Source organism: Equus caballus, chromosome 1 (genome assembly GCF_041296265.1).
Source record: "Equus caballus isolate H_3958 breed thoroughbred chromosome 1, TB-T2T, whole genome shotgun sequence".
NCBI classification, from domain to species: Eukaryota; Metazoa; Chordata; class Mammalia; order Perissodactyla; family Equidae; genus Equus; species Equus caballus.
Window position 1 is genome coordinate 30598538 of NC_091684.1, and position 17334 is coordinate 30615871.

The following is a 17334-nucleotide window of genomic DNA, read 5'->3' on the forward strand; positions in this document are numbered from 1 at the left end:
ACTAAATTGTCAAAATTCGCTAGATTGTCCCTAAATTCACTAAATTGTCAAGAGTGTTTGTGCCCTTAAAACTCCAGGTGTGTATTTCCTTGAATTTGACAGATGTTTAAAATGATGAGTTCCACTGTTAGTAATTTTCTGCTGGGGTGATGCCTGAGGTCATTATCTTTGCTTCTCTTTCTTTAGGTGACCTCGTGATTCTCGATGGTGCTCTTACGGGTGGCTGGCTGCAGGGCCGAAGCTGCTGGGGTGCCCGGGGCTTCTTCCCATCCTCATGTGTCCGCGAGCTTTGCCTGTCCTCACAAAGCCAGCAGTGGCACTCGCAGAGCGCCCTGCTCCAGATTCCTGAATATTCCATGGGACAAGCCCGGGCGCTGATGGGGCTTTCTGCGCAGCTGGATGAGGAGCTGGACTTCAGAGAAGGGGATGTGATTACCATTATTGGAGTTCCTGAACCGGGCTGGTTTGAAGGGGAGTTAGAGGGTCGAAGAGGCATTTTTCCAGAAGGTTTCGTAGAACTTTTGGGGCCCTTGAGGACTGTGGATGAGTCAGTAAGTTCTGAAAATCACGATGACTGCATTATTAACGGTGAAGTAGATACCCCGACAGGAGAAGAAGAGGGCGCGCCAGAAGAGGACGACGAGCAGCCAGGCACCTATGGAATTGCCCTCTACAGATTCCAAGCCCTGGAGCCGAATGAGCTGGATTTTGACGTAGGCGATAAAATCCGAATTCTGGCGACCCTGGAAGATGGCTGGCTAGAAGGATCCCTGAAGGGCAGGACAGGCGTCTTTCCCTATCGGTTTGTGAAGTTATGTCCTGAAACAAGAGTGGAGGAAACCATGGACCTACCACAGGAAAGCAGCCTTTCTAAGATCCCCGAAACTTCCTTGGATTGTTCAGAGGACTCTTTTGCGGAGGAGGAAAAAGAACATGAATCTCACGAGGAGGAAGCAGAGGAGTCCAACTGTGTTATTTCGGAAACATCCGCTTCTCCCCCGGATCATCTGACTTTGGAATGTGAAGTCCAGGAAGACTCTTCCTGGGATGAGGGCCCCTCAGCAGGGCCCCAGAGAAGCCCAGGTGTGGGGCACGAAGAGCTCCTTGCCAAAGATTCTTCCGTGAAGGATCCTTCAGAGGTAGTCAATGGTGTTTCCTCGCAACCTCAGGGACCTTTTCATCCCAGATTGCAGAAAAATCAGTATTATTCTACAGCAGGAGGGAGCCACGCCGGCTCGGAGCGGTCCTCTGACCTTGTTCCTCCAGAAGCAAGGACTAGAGACTACTCCAGCCTCCCTCCCAGACGAACGTACTCCCAGCCAAAAACCTTTCAGAAGCCGGTCCCGCCTCTTCACGGCAGCTCTTCTGTTCCAGCTTCGAGGGTAGTCAGACCCAACCAGTTGAGGCCTCAGCTCCATGGTGTGGCAAGGTGTGCTAAAAAGCACCACACAGCCAGAGGAAACGCTTCCGGCTTTTGCTCTGCGGCAGAGAGAGCAGAGATGAAGCCTGGTCCACAAGACAGGGCATCCGCTGTGGAAGCGATGGCACTTTTACAGGGAGATGGCAACAGTGACCTGGACTCGAAATTGACCCAACAGCTGATAGAGTTTGAGAAGAGCTTGTCAGGGCCCGGCACAGAAGCAGATAAAATTTTGCGCCACTTTTCAATCATGGACTTTAACTCCGAGAAGGATATTGTCCGAGGTTCCTCAAAGCTCATCACGCAGCAGGAGCTGCCCACGAGGAGAAAGGCCCTAAGGCCACCGCCACCCCGTCCCTCTACTCCAGCATCCCCTTCTCCCCATTTGCTGGTGGACCAGAACCTGAAACCTGAACCACCCTTGGCAGTGCGACCCTCTCGCCCAGCTCCCCTGCCTCCGTCAGCACAGCAGAGAATGAACGCAGCACCCCGAAAGCTCCTGAGGTGTAACACCCTAGAGAAGGAGGGTCCTGGGAATCTGGAGCAAACTTTGGACCAGACTTCCCAGTGTCCTTTAGTATTGGTGAGGATTCAGGAAATGGAACAGGACTTGGATATGTATAGCAGGGCTCAGGAAGAGCTAACCCGAATGCTGGAGGAGAAGCAAGAGGAGTCATTGAGGGCAGAGACCCTTGAGAATCTGGAGTTCTACGAGAGTAACATCGAAAGTTTGAATATGGAACTCCAGCAACTTAGAGGTAAGTGATGGGGAAATGATATCTACTTGTTTCTTGACACCCTCAAGTCCAAACAACGGCTGACCCATGTTTGTTAGGGATATGTTACTATCTGTGATCAACAATTAAAAAATGGGGCCAGCCCAGTGGCGCAGCGGTTAAGTTCGCACAGTCCGCTTCTCGGCAGCCCGGGGTTCGCCAGTTCGGATCCCGGGTGTGGACATGGCACCGCTTGGCGCGCCATGCTGTGGTAGGTGTCCCACATATAAAGTAGAGGAAGATGGGCTGGGCACGATGTTAGCTCAGGGCCAGGCTTCCTCAGCAAAAAGAGAAGGATTGGCAGTAGTTAGCTCAGGGCTAATCTTCCTCAAAAAAAATAAAAATAAAAAATGGTCTGCTTTCTCATTACCTAATTTCTTATTCTGTCTCCACAATGAAACTGCTCTGTCTCAGTGTAGCCACAGTGTAGCCTCCTGACTTCGTTTGCTGCTCAGATAAAGCAGCTCAGACCTCATTGCCATCCACATCTCTGCGCTGCTGTGCCATCCACAGCAGTCATGCAGATGGGAAATCCTTAAACATTACTTTCCTTAACCAGGCTCTGCTAAGGACTAAAGACTTCCAGGCTAAGACTCATGAGAAAGTTGCATCTTGTATCTTTGTGGTCCAGGGACTAGGTTTCAATAATAATGATTATTATAATAGCTGATATTTGTTAACTTACTGATAGGCATTTGTTACCATTTGCTCACACACAGAATCTTCACAGCCGCCCTGAAGGTACTGGGATAATTCACATGGCCACTTCATAGATGAGGAAACTAACACTTGCAGAGATTAAGTAACTTGCCAAGGAAGCTGGAATTTGAGCTCATGTTGTTTTTTTATTTTGCTGGGAAAGATTCGCCCTGAGCTAACATCTGTTGCCAATCTTCCTCTTTTTTCTTTTCCTCCCCAAAGCCCCAGTGTGAAGTTGTATATCCTAGTTTTAAGTCCTTCTAGTCCTTCTGTGTGAGCTGCCACCACAGCACGGTGCTGACAGACAAGCGGTGTGCGTCCGTGCCTGGGAGCCGAAACCGGGTCCCCTAAGCGGAGTGCACCAAACTTTAACCACTAGGCCATCGGGGCTGGCTCTGAGCTCGTGTCTTTAACTGCTACAGTTTACTGCTTCCCACCTTGCACATTCAAAAATTCACATCCTGTCACTTGACTTGAGGTGACCAGCCTCTGGAGACTTCATTCATACTCACCAGACTCACAGGGGAAATCCCTTATAAAGTAGGAAGAGGAAGAGAGTGAGGCAACAGCCATTGTCTAGGACTCAAGGAGAACGTGACTATGTGTCACCTTTGGCGTGTGTGCCGGGGAGCTCTGAACCTGCATGTCATCTGGAAGGTGAATAATAAAAAGTAGTGTTTGGATCTAGCAATGGCAGGACACTAATAAAAGCAGGAGAATGGTGGCCCAGAGACTGGATCAAGATGGCAGACTAAGTACACATATCTACCTCCCCCTCTACTTTAGATCTCTAAAAGTGAACCAAAAAAATATAACAAAAAATTCCAACAAGAAAGAGTATTATAAGAAGGCCGGAAATTGAGTAATTTTCTGAAAGATGGAAAGCAGATGGTGTTACAGAAAGAGAGGAAACCTCTAAAATATGCTCAGGAGAGGACTGCTGTGCAGGTGGGCACAGTTCTGAGGGAACTCCCACCTCAGAAGCACGGCAGGAGGAGGAGGTCTTGGAGCAAATCCAGTGTGATTAACTAGGGAACAGTGAAGCCGCTGGGCCCCTGGGTCACCTGCTCTGAACAGGGATAGCAGCAACATTTGCACGAGGACGAGCGCTTAGACACGTCTTCAGAAAAGCGTTCATTTAACACGAGTATCTGAACTTTTGGGGATTGCCAGGTACTGTGATGACTTCAGAGTGCCTGAGAAGGAGCTCTAAGGGAAGCTTGGCTCGGCACTCCATTCCCAAAGCCCTAGCAAGCTCCAGGGTCCCCCATCGCCTGCCACACCTACAAGGCTCGAGAGATGCTTGTAAGCTGTTCCTGCATTAGATATACAGGTGGCAGGAGAAAAGTCTCCCAAATTCCAGGTAGCAGGAACTTCTCAATAATGATACTTTTTAGAATTAGTAGTGTTCCACCAAAATGTGATGTCTTCTATGCTTAAAAACACTGTGCAGTGTTTTTAAATGGATGTATGGATTAAGCAGCTGGTACTAAGTGATGACATTGGGAATCTTTCTTATTCAACTGACCTTCTTTTTCAAGACTAATTTAATAATTCAGCCAGTGTTCTTATGTTCTTACTGTGGTTTTTTTTAACTGCTAGAAGTTTAACACTGTGAAAGACCTACAGCAGGTAAGGAGAGTCTTAGGAAGACTTTGTTTATTTGAATTCATGAAGTACAGCATTGGCTATGTTAATGTTGACTTGCCTGATTTTCAGTACGTGTATTGTTTATATCTATTGCTGATATGAGGAAGTTACTTATTTCTTACAATCACTGACACTGCCTCTTAAGGTCATCTTTTTCTGTCATCATAAAGAGTATGTCCAACAATCGAAGCAGTCCCTCAAAAGAGGAGGAAATCAATCAGTTTGAGCACTCGGCTTTACTTCTCCAATCCAGTCTTGTACAATCTCTAATTTTGAAATTTAAGGCTTAAGATTTAAAGAACTGTTGAGACAGAATTTATCTAATTCTGATTAATATTATATTTAGTTGTTTATATGCCTCACAACGAGAATTTTGACCTAGTGAGAAGCCACTCTGTCTTAATCAGTGTGTCATTTCCCACACACCTGCTATCGCGTTCTACAGGTAGTATAGATCATTAAATACTTGACGAACTGAATTTAGTTTAACTGAGTGAAATTGAGTTGAAGTTGCCAGCTCTACCTCCCAGAGCTTTCACAGATCTCTTGTCTCTGTTGTTACTTTGAACTTGGACGACCGGGGAGCTGGGGACCATCAGAGCAGAGATGCCAGTCCCCCTGTCAGACACAGTTAATGGGCAGCAAAATAGCCCAGTGCTGTGCCAGACCCAAAATGAAGTTCTTTATTATAGCTACTGCTCCTTCTTAAAACTCTGGGATTGTGAAGTCATGGGGATTCATTTTCCAGAAGCTCTTTTTTTTTTTCCAAGTCTGATATATGTTACCTATTATGGTTTCCTGTTTCATGAAGGTATCTTTCAGCTTTTTATTTTCTTACATATGGTATGCATAGTTGTTTTATAGTCTGTGTATGATAATTCTAAGATATTAAGTCTTAGTGGGACTCTCTGATGTCACATTGTTCTCCTCCGTGTGGTCTAGACCCTTGTGTGTCTGGTTATATTTTACTATGTGCTAGTCATAGTACTTGGAAAATTCTCAGACCTGAGATGAAGGCACCTGACTCCAGAGAGGATTTGCATTCGTGGTCAGCTGATGTTTCCAAATTCCTGAAGAGTAGTAGTCTTTAGGAACAAGAAATTAGAACTTCTGGTGATTCCTTAAAATTATAAATTATTCTATATTTTTAAAAAACTCTTCATTTATGTGTTCTTAAATAATAATAGTAGTGATCATAATAATCAACAATGAATAATTTTCCTGTGTTAGGATTATACTAAAAAGTTTCAGAGATTGTATATATGTGTGTTTATATATATTATTATATATACACATATATACATATATATGAAATAAATGCATGGTTTCTTATTTTGTGAACCACAATATTTTGACAAAATTATATATTTTAATGACACTAAAACTTCTCTACCTGTTAAAAGACTTTCTAAAGCATTTTTTACTTCATATTTTAAAATAATTTAGATTTATAGAAAAGTTACGAAAATAGTACAGAGTTCCCATATACCCTTCACTCAGCTTCCTCTGCCTTAACAGCTTAGATTATTATAGAATATTTATGAAATTTAACATAGTAAACATTTGATAATATAAAACATTAAAAGAAGGAAACTAACACAAAGTAAATGTTAAATAAAAGCCATTCAAAATTTGTAAAATAATACCCCCAATGTTTAGTATTTAAAAATTATTCTTTTTATAGTGAAAAAAACTTGTGTTTAGAGATAGCTGGCTGGACTCAGTTTAGTTATTCCCAGTTTTGTTGGCAACATCCAAAGCATCATAGTCAGGAGCCCGCAGATCATATGCCTTCTTCTCTCCATCAGGCCTGATCAGGGTGTTGACCTTGACCACATCAGTGTCACAGAGCTTCTTCACAGCCTGGTTGATCTGGTGCTTGTTGACCTTGACATCCTCAATGAACACAAGTGTGTGTTGTCTTCTGTCTTTGTGGCTGATTCGGTGGTCAGGGCAACTTGACGGTGGCATGGTGGTCAAGTTGTTTCTCCTGGGGGCGCTCTTCCCAGGATGTCTGGGCTGCCTTCCGAGCCACAGTGTCTTGGGCTGTTGGAAGGTGGGTGGTGTGCGTGCACACCTTCTTTTTTGTGTGGCTGTGGACGCCTTTTTAGCTCTGCTTTCTTGGCCTTCAAAGCCTTTGCTTTGGCTTGGGCTCTGGGAGGGGCAGGGGCTTCCAGAATTCTTCACCTTTGGTGCCATCTTCATGAAAAAAGCTAAAAGTTATTCTCAAAACACAATTTTAAATACACAAAGTATTAGTTGCTCTATCTGATGGTCCTGATCTTTGTTTTGTGACTAACATTCCAGACATAGAAAAAAGTTTCCATTTTGCATTGACGTGGGTTGGATCGTTAAGAGTGTATGCAAAAGCATGTTCAGGTGGGGCCATTGGGGTGCATGTTGCTTCATATAAGCTCATTTTCTTTTTTAACAATGAAAGTGTTTTGTCGTTTGCTCTGATTTTGGCTTTGCCATTGGAATTGATATTGTTTTTACTAATTCAAATTTTAGACAATAAATTTGTGACAAGATTCACATCTCTCTTTGCATTTCTTCTGTTAAAATATTTACAAAGAACTATAGTCTGTAGCAAACATTAAACATTGGGCAACCATTTTTGGATAGCATTCAAATAGTGGAACATTTGCCTGTCTAAGCAAGATTTCACAAAACTACACAGAATCATCTGTCAGAATTGCCAATTTTAAGGGCTTATTTTGCTTCTAAAACTTGATATTTCTTGGACCATCACTTATAAGATTTCTGTAAAATATACTGTGAAAATAAGCGTATTAATATTTATTTTATATGCGAGAATGACTTACTGTTAGCAGCACACAAGGCCATGAACACACACACTTATAAACACACTCATAACATAGCAACGGCTCCAAGCAAAAGCAGCTGATTAGATCCTGACCACCTCTCTCCTCCGCACTCTGGTACCTAGTCAACCTGAATCTGTTACTCTGTGTGTCAGTATTTTCTGCTCTTGCTTTCAGCTTGACATCAGTGGATTCCTTCAAAACAGTTAACACCTCTATATTTATTGTTAAGCTTTATTTTCACAGGAAAATTATAGTATTTTCTCCTGTTTTCCAGATTTCTCAGCTGTTTTCCAGATTTCTTAGAAGTTAGAAAGACATAAATTTTCCAAGAAATATTAAGAGGGAATTCCTACATGGAAACACGAGTCATTCTTAGTCCAGTTCCATGTTAGGCTCATTTCAAGGCTTACAGTACCCTGGACGACCAAGGCATTAGGACCACAGATGTAATTTTGCAGGAGCGCTGGTCAAATTCCAACTCACCCCTCCGGAGTCCTTTGGAATCTTAGCTTATTATAGGAAGAGTTTCCTTTTAGACTCTTCACCTTGCAGTAGCTCTGGGCTTTAAGTTTTTGACTCCTTCTCCCCAGAGGGCCATTGAAACAAAAGTACACTTTTCCGGAACTGGCAAACGCACTGGGGCTAGAGTTTCTGTAGTTTTTTCCCTCTCTGGATTCCAGTTTTCCCTTTGGTTTTGGCTACTACATTGCCATCTTGTCACTGTGTTGGTAGTTTTAAGATTTTTAAAAATATATTTCCCCTAACTTTTTAGCTTTTTTTCTGTGAGAGGGTTGGTCCAAATGACCTAGACTTCAGTTATTGGAAATAGCCAATATTGGCTCTGACTGAGACTTGCAAAGGGCAGGGTATACAGTAATAAACAGATGTGCTCTGTGCTCTCAGGGAGCTTCTGGTTAAATGAGTTGCTAATTAATATGTTAGTTCCATATCTGAAACACAGTACCTTCAAATCTGATGAATAGTTTGGCTTCTGAAGCAGTATTAACATTCAAGGTTAGTCCACAGATTTTCAGATTGGCCAGCAGTGTTACTTTTAGAAGCCCTGATTAGGACTACATACTGTTGCCCTGAGAGGATCTCGTTTTAGCATATGCTAGTCCTTTTCTATCTTGAGGAGGGGTTCACATGCCTGAATTTGACAAATGGTCAGGGTTGTGCATTCGTTTCTTTACTCAGCAAATATTTCTTGAGCACATACTATGAGCCAGGCACTGGCTACACATTGATTAATAAAAAGGACGTAGTCATAGTATCATTCATATTTGTGTATCTTTGAAACTCTAGTGATTATACTGATATTAACCTCCATATTTACTCACACTGTCTGTCTTGCTGCCTTTGAATCCTGGCCGTAGTTCCTTTCACTGTGGGCAGGTCCCCATCGTTCTAAGTCGGTGCAGTGGACGGTCAGCTGCGGAGTGAGTCAGCCTCTTCCACACCAGGAACCTTGCCTCTAAACCTCTCTCCTCTCTTTAAGGTAATGCCAAGAGGAAGGTTGACCAGAGACTCTCAGGGTAATTTGTGGTTTTAATTTGAAATGACAATTGCAAATCAAAGCAGAGTATGTTTTTCAGGAAAGTAACATTTTCAGCAAGATATTGGATGGGATCTAAGATCCACTAAAGAGAGCCGTTAGATTAATAAATTGGGGAATTACTGATATGGAACAATAACATCTTTATACTAAAGTGATACATAATATTCCAGACAGATTTTTTAAATTTGAAACTATAGTTTTTCTATGACAGAAGCAATTTGTTATTCTGAATCTTCCTTGGAATGCTTCGGGTATAAGAATTCTTTCTCAAACTAGTAAAAGATGATAGAGTTAAATAGCCAGAAAGTTTTGTGGTCTTTCGAGATGATAAAAGTTTGTATAAACGAAATAATAATTTAGGGGCCGGCCTGGTGGTGCAGAGGTTAAGTGCGCACATTCCGCTTCGGCAGCCTGGGGTTTGCCGGTTTGGATCCCGGGTGTGGACATGGCACCGCTTGGCACGCCATGCTGTGGTAGGCATCCCACATAGAAAGTAGAGGAAGACGGGCAGGGATGTTACCTCAGGGCCAGTCTTCCTCAGCAAAAAGAGGAGGATTGGCAGCAGTTAGCTCAGGGCTAATCTTCCTTAAAAAACAAGTTTGTATAAACGAAATAATAATCTTTCTTTGTAGTTTGTCAGTACGTAAGAAAAAAGCAGGTATCCTTGACTTGTGTAACATCTGGTTCAAGGTGTTGGCTCAGTAAAAATTAGCTCAGTTACTTCTAATGGATTTTATCTCGGTATACAGCAGCAACCGTAGTCAGAGCCTATATCAACAGTCTGTTAATTCAGTGCAGAAACGAGTTTACTTTTAGGATACATAGTTTAATGTATGTCAAGAAACGTAGCTTGGAAGGGTTAACTTAGTTATAATTAACTTGTGAATCACTGTTCTTTGCAGTTTATAGTATGGCTCGGAGAACATTTCCTCACCCTCAGCTCCAGGCAGTAAAGTGGAGAAGCTGGAATAGATCCAGGGACTTCAAGTATCGGTTTCAGATTTCACTGAGGATTCGGTACATGTCTCCTGCTAGCATGGGACCCTCCGGCACAAGCATTCATGTCACCACACCCCTACCTGAGTGGCTTCCTCCTTCTACCAGTCGCCTTACCAGATGTAGTGAGACCAAAAAGACTAGAAACCCTGGGGCATTTATTCAGCATGTATAATTGAGCTCCTGCTATATTCCAGCCAGTGTTCTGGAGTCATAGTTGCAATCTCTGCCCCCGGGGGGAGAGAGAAACAGTACATAAGTAAAAATATGAATATGTGATGAATATGTGTTGGAAGGCAAAAGAATCTATGGAATCAGAGAAGTGTGAGTGAATATCTGAATGACCGTTAGGGAGGCAGCCAAGCCATTTTGCGGGAGGGGGAATTGTTCCAGGCAGATAGGACAGCAAGTAGAAGAGTGTGCCTCGTGTTTGAGGAACAGCAAGGAGGCCACTTCAGCTAGAGCAGAGGCATGGGCTTTGTGGTTCATCATTCAGAGTAAGACGAGAAGCTACGGGAGGGCTTTGAGCAGGGGAGTGATATGATCTGATTAACAACTTTACAGAGTCACTGACTTCAGTGTTGAGAACAAGCAGAAGAGATACAAAGGCAGAGGCACAGAGACAAGTTGCGAAGCTACTGCAGTGATCCAGGAGAGAGATGATACAGCTTGGACCAGGATGTAGAGTGGAGGTGATGAGGAGTGCTCAGTTCTGGGCATGCTTTGAGTTAGAGCCAGGAGAACTTGCTGGTGGATGGGATGTGGGGTGTAAGAGAATGAGAAAAGTCAAGGGTGACCTTGAGGTACACCAATTGGAAGGACTGGAGTTGCCAGTAATTTCTCGATGAATGGTAAAGACTGCAGGAGACGCTGGTTGTTGGAGAAAGTAGGACAAGGCAGAGGTCAAGAGCTTGGTTTTGGTTTTGCTGAGTTGCCCGTAAGACATCCAGGGAGAAGTATTGATTAGGCAGTTTGATGTAGATAGGCCCTGGGTTCAGGGGAGACGTTAGGGTGGAGACGTAAATTTGGGACAAATAAATGTTGACAGCATATAGACGTTATTTAAATCCGTGACATTTAATGCAATTACTTTAAAAAAAAAAAAAAAAGTATAGATAGAGAAAAAGAGAAGAGGCCCAGGGACAGAGCCTCACCATGCACCATCTGGAAGACAGGAACTGAAAGAGTAAGGTGGGACCTGAAAGAGTGAGAAAGTATAATTCATCGAGTGTTTATTACTTGTCAAACAGTGTGCTATGTGCTTTAATACACTTTTTCTAATCCCCCAAATCATCCACATTTGACGGATGAGAAAACCCAGGTTTGCCCAAATTCTGACAATTAGTAAGTGGTAGGGCTGGGATTCAATTCAGGTCCGTTTCATTGCACGGCCTTAGGTACTTTTCCACTGGGCCGCTGTGTAATGTCAGTGTGTCTCGACTTGAGGAGTTGCTTGATCTCTGCGACTGGGTGGTAGGAAGCAACACTTGAAAAACACAGATAGATCTACAGGTGTTCAAGGAGGAGGGATCCTAGCTGACTTGCCAGTTTACTTCCAAAATAATTTATGCCAGTCATAACATTTCTTAGCACTCTCTTCTGTTGAAAACGATTTGCTAGATTGCGTATACCCGTGGATTTAGGAGCGTATATATATGTATGGATGTCATTTAAACAAATGTTTAGTCCTTCCTCACAGGTGTTCTTTTGACTGCTAGCGTATGATAAAGTTACTCAAGTTTCCAAACTGTTTACCCTTTCCTGCTAGTAACATCCCCAAGCTGCTTGCAGTTCCAGTTGCTCTATTTGAACCCTCACCTGTCTCATATTATAAGCCTTTAAGTTCGTCATAAGGTTCAAACTCTAAAACAGCTTTAATACTTCTCACAGCCCTGCCCCACTTAGAATGTTTATACCCTCGAGAATATATCAGATTTGCCCCCAAACATCTCTTATTTTCCTGTGTTTCAGTCTTTATTTCCTTTTACAGATTCTTTTCTCTGTGTGTCTGCTTTTCTTCTTCTCAGTCACTCATCTCTTTTCATTAGTGCTTGGTCTTTTCCTCCATTGGGGAACTTACCTTTAGATCTTTGGTGTCTTTCTTCTTCCTGCTCATTTCCAGACCCTCTTTCCACACAACCAGAGGCTGTAGCAGCATTGACATCCTGTGAGAAACTTTAGCCACAATGATGGGTCTTCTTTACAACTCCTCCTAATTAGTCCTTAGGCTGAGCGGCAGCTGCACTGAATGAGTGGAAACTGCATTCCTAATCATGTCAATACTTCTTGAATTCCTACTGTGCGCTAGGTAATTGGGTGTTTAGGAGAAGTCCTGGGGCACACCAGTGTTTAGGAGTGTGGATGACCAGGGAGATGAAGTAGCCGAGGAGAAGGAGCAGCCAGTTGAGTAGAAGGAAAGTCAAGTGAAGGAAGAGTTTCAAGACAGAGAAAGTCACTGTCAAAAAGCCGCTGAGAGGCCAAGTAAGAGGAAGTCTCAGAAATGATCGTTGGATTTGGTGACCTTGTCAAGAGTAGTTTCAGTAAAATGATGATGAAGGGACAAAAGTCTTATTGGAGTGGATTAAAGATAGAGGGAGAGGTAAGGAAACAGAGGCATTGAGCACTTGGCTTGCTCAAGTCTTTCACAGGATTTTGCTATAAAGGAAAGCAAAGAAATGAGGTAGTAGCTGGAGGGGACCTTGGGTTGAGGGGCCACCAGAAGTGCTTTGTAAGATGGGAAACGTTACCACATGTTCATGGGCTCATGAGACTGATCCACTAGAGCAGACACATTGAAGAAGCAGGAGAGGGAGAGCTTAATGGCTGGAACGAAGTCTTTGAGGGGTAAGGAGGGCGTGGGAGCCAGTGAACCCACAGAGAGATTGGCCTATTATCAGAGCAGAGACAATTCCTCCATTTTAACTGGAGAGAAGGCAGAGTGTATGGGTACAGATGCAGATAGGATGGTAGATTTGATACTGAAAAGATGAAGAAACAGGCTTAGAGAGCTTAGGGAACTTCCCCAAGATTATACAGCTAGTGAGTGGCAAGGTCAGGATTCAAACGCAGGGCTACAAAGCCTGTGCTCTTAACCTCTAAGCTGTACTGCCTTCTGCCCAGCATCTAGCAAGTGCCCATAAATGCTGCAAGTGTCAACTCATTTAACATGTAAGTACCTACTGTGTACCCCATGGACAGAGCTGTGTTGCAGACTAGAAGGTAAGTTAGACATGGTCTTTGCCCTCAGGGAACTTTCAGTGTGATGCGATCCTGCTGCCCCATCTTCTCTTCTAGCGTGATGCACAGCAGTATTCTGTCCACCGTGGGGGGCACACAGATCGTCATGCTAGCGGGTTACCATCCTCTGGTAACAAATAACAGACATCGGGGTGAAGTGCTGCTTAGGGCTTTTGAAAAGAGCCAGTGGAATGTGACTGTTGTGTCATGAAAGGGAGAGCCGCAGAGAGGGGTGACTGCTTACAAGGTTGTAGTCCACCCGTGATGCTAGGATTGAGAAAAGTACAAAATTATTCTCTCCTTTCCCTTGGGCCACATTTCTTTGCACATGGATTTATCACATGAAAATAGCAACCCATTCACAGCTTTTGATTAGTTCTGGGTCATAGTCATGGAGGCAGTTCACGTCTTTATGCAGACTATATGTTTAATGTCCTAAAGGTAATGGGACTTAGAAAAGGAGGGTGGGGAGTGGGGAGCCCCATGTTAATAACCAGCTGTTCGCTCTCCACTTATCCAAAGATTGCTTCTTTGAGCTTCAGGGAACATCTTCTCCCGGATCATTTTCTAACTAGTACCCTTCTTACCTCTAATTTGTCCTCTCTTTTATCTCTTCTCTTGGTTGATTGATGAGGTATGTTTCTTATCATGCCAGCTTAATCAAAGATATTAAGTTGCTAAAGGGAACTTTGTTTTCCATAACAGTTAGGAAAAGGTTAATCATTACTTATAATCTCTACTTAGAAATAAGTAAGATCATAGAATTTTAGATTTAAAATGGCGGAGAAAGCATTAACTTCCCATTTCACTCATAAGAAAATTGACTGCCAGAGAAGTTAAGCATAGCTACAAACCAGTGACTAGCAGAAATTGAACTTCTAGGTGCTAGATGTCCTAATTCCTTGTCTCATGGACAAGGACTGTCGCTCTGTATGAGCATGTGGCTCACCTGCTCAAACCTTCAGCGACTCTTCATTATCCATTGAATAAAATAAATAGCATTCGGGTCCCAGGGGATCTGCCCCAACCTCTCCCTCCCGGTCCTGCCTTATCTCCTATTACTTTTTCCACATATCACGTCCTTCAAACTGTTCCCCGTTTCTTAGTTCTCCATATATAGAAAGTCTATGGAAATCCTGCGTATGCTTGCAGGCACTGTTCGAATGTCACCACTTCCATGAAGCCTCTAGTTGCCCCACCAGGGACTTTGCTTTGTTGCCATTGCTGTGTGTTTGTTAAGCACTTAGCACATTTGATCTTACTTTAGAGTGTATTTGCTCCTCATTGTAAGAGTCAGGGACCAACTTGTTCATCTTTTTCTCTTCCACAGGCTTCATATATAATAGGTATCTATCTAATATTTGATTAATTCAAAATGGTATTTTTATACCTACCTTTCTGATTTCTAGCCTCCTTTTCCAGTTCCTACATATGCTCTATGAATTAGGTGGGAAAGAGATTTAGGAAGTGAATGCTTTTGATGCTTCTCTGGCATGCCATGTATTAAGGAAAGTGTGAAAACATACATAACTGTATTCTTCCGGGGAAGAGTTTTTACACTATAAAATTACCAGGACACCAGATCAGAGTAAAAGGAAGTACTTTTTCCTCCTTCCTTGGGATGTGCAAAGTGTCTGCAGGCAGGAGCTTGACCTGCTTGTGATTTGTGTGCACACTGACTAGTAACCTGAATCCCGTAAAATCAGAGCTCTCAAAGGAGGAAGAGTTCTGCCTCTAGGTACAGGGAAGGGAGTCCCGAAGAGCTTCTGATGCCCAAGGCTTAGAACGCTGGACTTGCAGGGCGGGGAATGGAGGTCCAGTCTGAGCTGCGCGTGGGAGCATTTATTTATACCCCTGGTTGACTACTAAAGGTTAAAGAGGCAGCTAAGACTGATATATGATCTTACCTCTGCTTTTAAAGGGGGCTGTTTCTCTTTCACATACTGCTTCTGCAAAACCTTCAGCACATAAAGCAGCCAAGCCAGTTTGACCAGCTTGAGGGAAACACCAAACAAAGCTCCAATCACATGAACACTAGTTACTAATTATCTTCTGGGCTCTGTGGGGAAAGATATAGCAGCTCACTGATTGGATCCTGAGGTTGAAATAACTCCACATCTCTCCGCGCTCCAACTGCAGCAGCAAGACGAGTGACTTGAGTGCTTGGGAGACATTTTAAGAAGGACAGATAGAGCCTTAGGTTAAACTGTACCTGTCCACATTTCAGCCCAACCCAGGCCCATGGAAGAGCGCAGTAAGACTTGTGTCTTTAAGAATGCTCAATATGTGTGAAACCCAAGAGATTAGAAAAGAAAGAGAAGCAGAGAAGAATGGGCACTGGGGCTCCAGCTGGGAGTATGAAGACTGCGGGAGTCTACGGAAGGCGGACCCTACAATGCTGGACGGAGTTTACAGAGAAGGTGACTTGCGTTCCAGATACCGGACCACGGGGCGGATCCGGCCCTACAGAAAAAGGCATTGTGGATATTGGGATTTTGAGCAGAGTGAACCAAGCTACACGGACTATGAGGAAGCGAAGGAAAGTGGAAAGGACTATTTGTACCATGGAAGTGTGATTCATGGAAGAGAGGGTTATAGGAATTCAGAAAATATAGATGATGGGAACCTGAGCCCTGGGACTGAGAATAATTCGCTTAAAGGAAGCCCAGATGTAACCTGGAAAGGTGGAGGATACAGGGAGGTGAACGGCTCCATAGATCCTAAGAATCTGAATTATAGTCCTGAGGACTCGGAAGGAACTGAAGAGTGGACTGGCTGCAGGAATCTGGATGATTCTTTGGGGAATTTTGGTCAACCTCAAAACTGGCACATGTACCACAGGAATTTTAATGATAATCTTGAAGATTGTAAAGAAACTAATTTTTCTTCTAGAGACTTCAACGATTTATATGATATTCCTGAGAATTATACTAATGGTCACTCTGTGGACTTCCCAGATTTGAAGGGTGTCAGTGAAGGTAAGGAATTTGTCAAAAACTATGAAGATGACAGGAATGTTTATCAAAATGATAAAGTCTATCCCAAATCAAAGACTCATGCCATGGATCAAAGTAACTTTGAGACAGAAAATAAAGGCAATGATACTCTATTTGCAAACTGTGAGTATAAATTTCAGAATTACAGAGGCACAGGTTCTCTCCGTCCGATGAAGAATGTGGAGTATAATGGCCTTGACAGACCGGGGATGATGGCACTTGGGGGCAGAGGGATCCCCCTGGATGGTCTGCAGAATCCCCGGACTAGGGGGGACCAAGGAGAACGTTGTGGCATTCCTCAGGGCCCTTCATTAGAGAAGAGCACCTGGCATTTAGAGAAAGAGAGAAAATTCAATCGCCCAGAGACTTGGAAAAGGAATAGTTGCCTTCGCCGCACAGCACCCAGCACCCTGAGACGCTCAGAATTTGTGCAAAACAGGAAGAGAACTCAAGGTACGGACTCAGCCAGCCTTCTTAGAAGGATAAGTCATGAGTAGAGATTAAAGGGGTGGTTATACCAGGTACCAGAAACATTTGCGTACTTAAGGAACCTGGCCCCCAAAGTTCTTGTTAAGTGTCCCTTGAGTGAGAACAACCTTAGAGACTTAATTCTGTGGGGAGGCACTTTACAGAGCAAGAGCAGGTACGGTGCGTAAATTGTAACATGGCTTTCAGAATCAGACAGCGTTCTCATGGGAACTTTCCTCGACCTTTCTTGGTTTTATCAGGGGCCTCTAATCCCAAATATCTTTCCATCCTTACTTTAATATTTTTATTTGTCTTATGGGGATGGCAAGTTCATTGTCAGGGCACCAAGCAAAAATTTATTTTCCTGGCTTGTTCTTTCTCTCAATCCCTATGCTTTAGACATTAGAGGAAAAGAAGACGTAACTTGTTTTATGGAGGGTTCCTTCCTTGACATTCAGAAATCTTAAGTGAATCTTGTGGGATTCTGAAGATTATTTACATTCTTCGTGGTGCTTCATGCATGTCAGGTATTCAGATTACTTCATCTCACTGAACCTTAATAAGTTATCTGTAAAATGGGGATATTAAGTGTCTTTTATCATGTGGAGGTTATTTCTCTCTTGCCAGTTTGTCTTCTCCAGCTCTCTGAAATGAACTGTTTATTTTTTCTGTGCTTGTTTTTATGATTCCTGAACTCCCTGTTAAA

At 43.3% G+C, this 17334-nt stretch overlaps 1 protein-coding gene and 1 pseudogene across 3 annotated transcripts in view; one reads left to right on the forward strand and one right to left on the reverse strand.

Annotated features, from left to right (window-relative positions):
* DNMBP (dynamin binding protein) overlaps positions 1-17334 on the forward strand; it is a 96703-nt gene that overhangs the window by 38263 nt on the left and 41106 nt on the right. For 2 of the 3 annotated variants that reach the window (XM_023641046.2, XM_070222988.1), the window contains exon 4: positions 187-2178. In XM_023641046.2, the coding sequence (XP_023496814.2) occupies positions 187-2178 (1992 nt within the window). Of the gene's footprint in view, positions 1-186; positions 2179-11015; positions 16614-17334 lie in introns of those variants that run through there. The other variant, XM_023641052.2, reaches the window with a different exon arrangement.
* LOC138915743 (large ribosomal subunit protein uL23 pseudogene) lies at positions 6250-6744 on the reverse strand (annotated as a pseudogene).